The 5,550-nt window shown below is 35.4% G+C and overlaps 1 protein-coding gene across 1 annotated transcript; it reads right to left on the reverse strand.

Annotated features, from left to right (window-relative positions):
* Positions 1 to 3,715: 3,715 nt before the first annotated feature.
* On the reverse strand, positions 3,716 to 5,550 carry LOC106357301 (protein SHI RELATED SEQUENCE 5). The gene is made up of 2 exons (XM_013796985.3): positions 4,563 to 5,550; positions 3,716 to 4,200 (listed from the first exon to the last, which is right to left on the reverse strand). The coding sequence occupies exons 1-2, from the start codon at positions 5,227 to 5,229 to the stop codon at positions 3,830 to 3,832; spliced, it is 1,038 nt and encodes a 345-aa protein (XP_013652439.1). The 5' UTR covers positions 5,230 to 5,550; the 3' UTR covers positions 3,716 to 3,829.

The raw sequence follows: 5,550 nt of genomic DNA on the forward strand, positions 1-5,550 counted from the left end.
AGAAAAATAATAAGAAGGAGGAGGAGGAGTCTGTTTGGTCCAAGCCTTGGCGACGACTACAGGGCTCTTCATCAACCAAACATGTCGATCGGATTTTTCCAAATCAAGTTCATGAACGTTACTTCCATCGTCGTACATAGTTAACTCAGATACTTTCTCTCTTCTAAAAATCAAATATTTCTTCCTCTTCTCAAAGTTACTTCTAACTTAGTTCTGAATCTAAACTCTGTTTCGTTTGTTTTTTTGTTATGTCTTCGTGTTTTGACTATAACCCTGTCTTACTCGAAGCGGAGGTGAAAAATCTTGTGAGAGACGCAACCGGTCACTAAATTAGGCTAAAAGCCCATACGCCAAGAAACCAGTTTTAGTGGCCCATTTTCTATTTGCAGAAGCCTATTCCTGGACACACAGTTAGTTACAATATGTATCCTTTTAGATGAATGTATAGGATCTATGGATCCAAAAGAATATTATGTAAAAACACACACACACACACACAGGTGAGATAATATGAACACCGATTCTTAAGATCCTAATAACGTTATGGATGAAACCCAGCAGCTAAGTTTGCTTGCTCTTTCTCATGTTATCGATCATGCCACTTTTCCTTTATATATATATATATTTGTATTCCGATTTGGGTAGCGCCTTTGGTTGTGATGGCTATACAATCGACGTACTGAAGCTAATGTAATATAATAAGTATCTTTGAGTAACATTAAAATTATAGTTCGTTCATTTTTAGGACTACGTTTACAATAATTATCTGTACATTTAACTTGCATTGATGTATCGTGTATTTAAATGGATACAAACACATTGTCTGGACCACGATTGTGTTAATAAATACACCGAGATTAGAAATAGATGCCGTTTATAGGACAAACGACAAATAAGTAATTATCCTTCAGAATTTAACTAAATCCAAGAGAAGCCCTAACCACAACTTTCGCTCAGTTACAGTGGGGGACCAATCTCTTTCTTTTAACGAACTTTTTTTAATCGTCTTTCATTTGGTTTATACATCTACACTGAAATCTACTGTTTTCAACTAATAACCAAGGCCGTGCCTGACTATAGGCTAGTATGCTTGGGGCCAAAATTTCTATAAATAGTTTTAGGGGCTAAATTGTTTGCAAGAGCTGCCTAAAGCACAGTTGGTAAACCGTCTACATTGTTACTAGGGTTGTGTGCTCGAAACCCAGTTAAAAAAATTTGGACATTTTTCCAGAAAATATAATTTATGGGCCAAAAAAAAATTCTGCTTAAGGGCCCACAATATTCAGGTAATAACATATGATTCATCTAAGTTTTAGTATTGACTTTAAAGTCTGAATTATTGAAAATATACATCGTTTGAATATAAGACGACATTGTATATCACATGGCGTGTAAAAAGAAATTTACTTGTATTGTTATCAGGCAATAGCCATACACTATATATATAATCTAATAATCGCACGGTTCCTATAACTTGGAAGCTAGAGATTTACGCTGAACTAATGAAAGATATATACTATAAGGTAAATAAGTACAAGTGAGATATCGTATTCAAACATTTCCAACATGATTTTTTTTTTATTAATGATTGGTTTTTAGGAGGTGAGAGAAGTGAAATGAACAAAAAAAATTGTTTCATACGTGTAGATGCGCAAATGGGCCTTAAATTGTTTTTATGCATATACGAAATTTTATTTATTTTTTTTGGTAAAATGTTAAATTGCATATACGAATTTTGCTCACATTGTCACTATTTGATATATACGAGTGGATGGTTTCTATGATTTATGAAAAGGGGATTGAGATAAAAGAAAGTAGGTGTCCTATCAATCAGAATCGAGTTAGGTATGTGCTTAACAGAAGTTGAAAATGCATTTCAAATCTTTGTTGGATACTAGTCTCCCACCTTGACCATAGACTTTACAATATTTACAATGATATGATGTGCCGAGTCTTTGGACACTTCTTGGCTTCTTGCTTCTTGACCCATAAGTTTCCCTTTTCAACAAAATTAATTAACAATTTACTCGCTAATAACCATCCTTTCAAACTTAACCTAACGTTTTAATGGTAACTAATGATGATGATGCCTAACATTTGAACTGTGAGGAAAGTATACGTACCATCGGAACCACATGTGCCTCATCAATACATAATACTATAAAGAAATCCAAAATTAATTAAGAAAATATGGCTAGAGAAAAGCTATTAGCAAAAGGAAAGCCATGGGATAATCCTGTAGAGCTTTTGCGAAACAAGAAGTGAGACTGATTAAGCATAGTATCAGAGGGAATGATCGTGATTTATTGAACAGTTACAGTTATTTAGAAATTGATATATTTTAAAAACAAAACAAAATATGTTTGAACGAGAGAGTCTGAAAGAAGAGATCACATGTCATGAGTCAGACACTACAATTTTTTAGTAACTTCCATCTTCTCCTCTGTCCTTTTAACCTGTCCTAAATCAAGCAATCTATACACAGTACTAGCTAATCATTATTGTCAATAATACAGTATCAGTTCACACATACATACTGTCATATTAATTAAATATCATTTTACTAGGACAACGAAACCAGTTTAGACGACATCTATATGTAATTGTGTATCTATAACAGTCATTTATAGATTTGTTTTTTTTTTGTAACACTTATAGATGTGTATATAAAACTACAAACTGCAAGGGAAAAATTGTTACCAAATAAGAGGACAAGCTACAGACGAATAATAGCCACATCCATGCAAGTAGTTGATCAAATAGCTAAACTTGTCATAGTTCTGCAGGGAAGCACATAGTTTGTTATAAATACCCTATATTACTATCCGTTTACACTCATCTAGCTACGCCGATTAACAAATCACATGTTCCTTATGGACTCGCTATTAATTGACATTCTCGAAATATTTAACCTTACCGTCCTATGTTGTAGATAGGGGTTGAATCTACTGGAATGACACGATATTATCTAAGTAAAAATAAAGTGGCCAAAATAAAGGAAATATGTGTGAAACTATTAGACTCAAACCAGATAAAATAGAATAAACTAGATTAAACTTGTACAAAAAGTAAATTAAAGTTAATGCAGGAATGAGATTTAAAGTCGCCCAGTTTTTAACTGATTTATTTTTCCATCTTCCCAGATGTTAGATACTATATTTCAATAGAGAATTCGGAGGAATTCCATTGGGTAATATAAAAGTTGTTCAATGCCTTCTTAAAATATGTTTTTTCAAATCTTTCGTCAATGGAACACGAAACCTAGTTAACTCACGTTTGGAACCAGCAAGCAAACGGATAAACGGGGGAAAAAGCAGCTTCGAGCTCAACACCAACCAGAAAGCTAATTCAATATCAAACCCACAAATATTGTTATTTATTAGTTTCTGATTTGACCTTTACTTAAAAAGTATTATATATCGTACACCAATTAAAAAGAGAGATAATTAGTAATACATAAAATTCCAACTAAACGACATTGAAACACAAAGAGATCGATACTACGCAATGAACCAAAAAGAGTTGTACTAGAGACAGTTTCATGTAACGAATAATCACAAGAGGAAACTGAGAAGGTGCAGTAAACAAACAATAAAATAAAATATCAAAAATTAAAACTCAAACATTAACTCAACTCTCATTGATGTTCTTAAAAAGGCGTACCGCGTACGATGTGCATGTTAATCACCCCTAAGTAACAACCTAGCTAAGGGAGTTTTATGAACTTGCACGAAGTTTTAAAAAGGCAAAGATGAATACAAAAACAACAACAACAAAGAAAGGCCTCTTATTATTATAACGTTGTAAAGCTGAAATAATATTCAATAACTTAGTCCCTCGGAGGTGTGAAGAATGGCGTACCGGCGATGAAGGAGTTGAGTTGAGTAGGATAAAGCGACGAAGGATCAAGAATTAATCCACTGTTATTGTTTCCGGCAATAGTAACCGCCGTTTTTGCAGCAATCTCTTCGGCATTGGTGGTTGTAGCAGTGGATGCAAGGAGGTTAAATTGGTGGTGGTGATCTTGATCTGGTCCTTGGTCATAAAGAATGCCTTTAAAGACATGTCCCCCAATGTTCACAGCCGTTTGATAAGCATATTCTTGATCATCTTCATCCTCTTCTATCGAGCTCACTCGAACGCATCGGAAAACCGCCGGTGAGCTAACTTCCGGTGGTAATTTTTGAATCGCCTCCAACCCTAAATTTCATTCACAATTATAAGAATAATAAAAAATAAACCTAAGCTTTTTAAGCCTCTTTTAGTACATGTTTTTGATTTTATACCCAAATCTATCTTTATATATCTATTGAATAACGTTACATGAAATTGATCTTGTTTATAAACCCTTTTTTGTCGTCAGGTTTACCAAGGAACAGTAACTTAGACAAAATAAAGCAGCAGTATCCGGCGGACATCCTCATTCACACGCAAATGATGTTGTACTTCTCCACAAACATTCATAATTAAAACTTTGACACTTTTCTTGAAGATTCAACCAATCTTGTAAGCTAAATTCGCTATCATCAATTGGAAAAACACACACCATGATCAAAGTTTACCTGAATTAGAATTAGTATTCACCACACGGGTAGCAAGAGACGATCCACCACCACCATTATGGTCTTTATCATCATCATTATCACCACCATCTACTTCACGTAGGCGTTTAGCGTTTGCGTTTGGCGTTTCGCGGCTGGAGGCTGAATGGTGCTGCAAGGAAGCGAGTTGAGCCAAACGCTCACGGCGTTTAGCAGCAGGAACCCAAGTGCTCTTAACGTGAGTCTGACAGTGAAAGCCTCGGCTCTTACAACAAGTTCTACATCTCATATGAGGACAATCTTTCTTAGCTTGATTCCCACAATCTTGACAGTTCATACCTCCTTGTCTCGTTACGGTGAACCCTCCCGGCTCATGATCGGAGACTACGTTGAAGTATAAACCCCGGCTCCTGTTATTGTTGTTATTGCCGCTGCTGCTTCCGCTTGGGACCATTCCAAAGGAGTAGAAGTTTGAAGGAGGTGTGACATGTTGTTGTTGTTCTTGTTGTTGTTGGAAGTATTGTGGAGGCCAAATCTCGAAACCCTTGTTGGTGTTATAGATCTCGTCTTTGTAAAGATAAAGATAGTTACTCTTGTCTTGATGATGATGATGATCCTTGTCAACTTGATGATGATCTTGTTTGCTGTTGTTGTTGTCTCTCCCTCCTAGATAGAAAAATCCTGCCATTTATTTTCCAAGTGATAATCAACATCACACACACAACATACCCCAAAGAGATCCAAGAAAGATACAAATCTTTTCTTTGCTTGGAGAAACTGAGAAAGACTGGATCAACTAAAAGACTGCAAACGCCTCCATGGAATTAGTCTCTCTTCAACATTTTTTAGAGACAACACAATTTTGATCTCTGAAAGTGGAAGTTGCTGGGTTTTCTGTGGATAGAGAGAGAAAAAGGTTTTTAAGACATATAGAGTCCCATGAAGATCTTTTGCTTTGGGCACTTCACTACAGTTATCTTCCAGTTTGAGTGAATCCCCATCACATAAA

This window comes from Brassica napus, chromosome A7, assembly GCF_020379485.1.
Source record: "Brassica napus cultivar Da-Ae chromosome A7, Da-Ae, whole genome shotgun sequence".
In the NCBI taxonomy this organism is placed as follows: Eukaryota; Viridiplantae; Streptophyta; class Magnoliopsida; order Brassicales; family Brassicaceae; genus Brassica; species Brassica napus.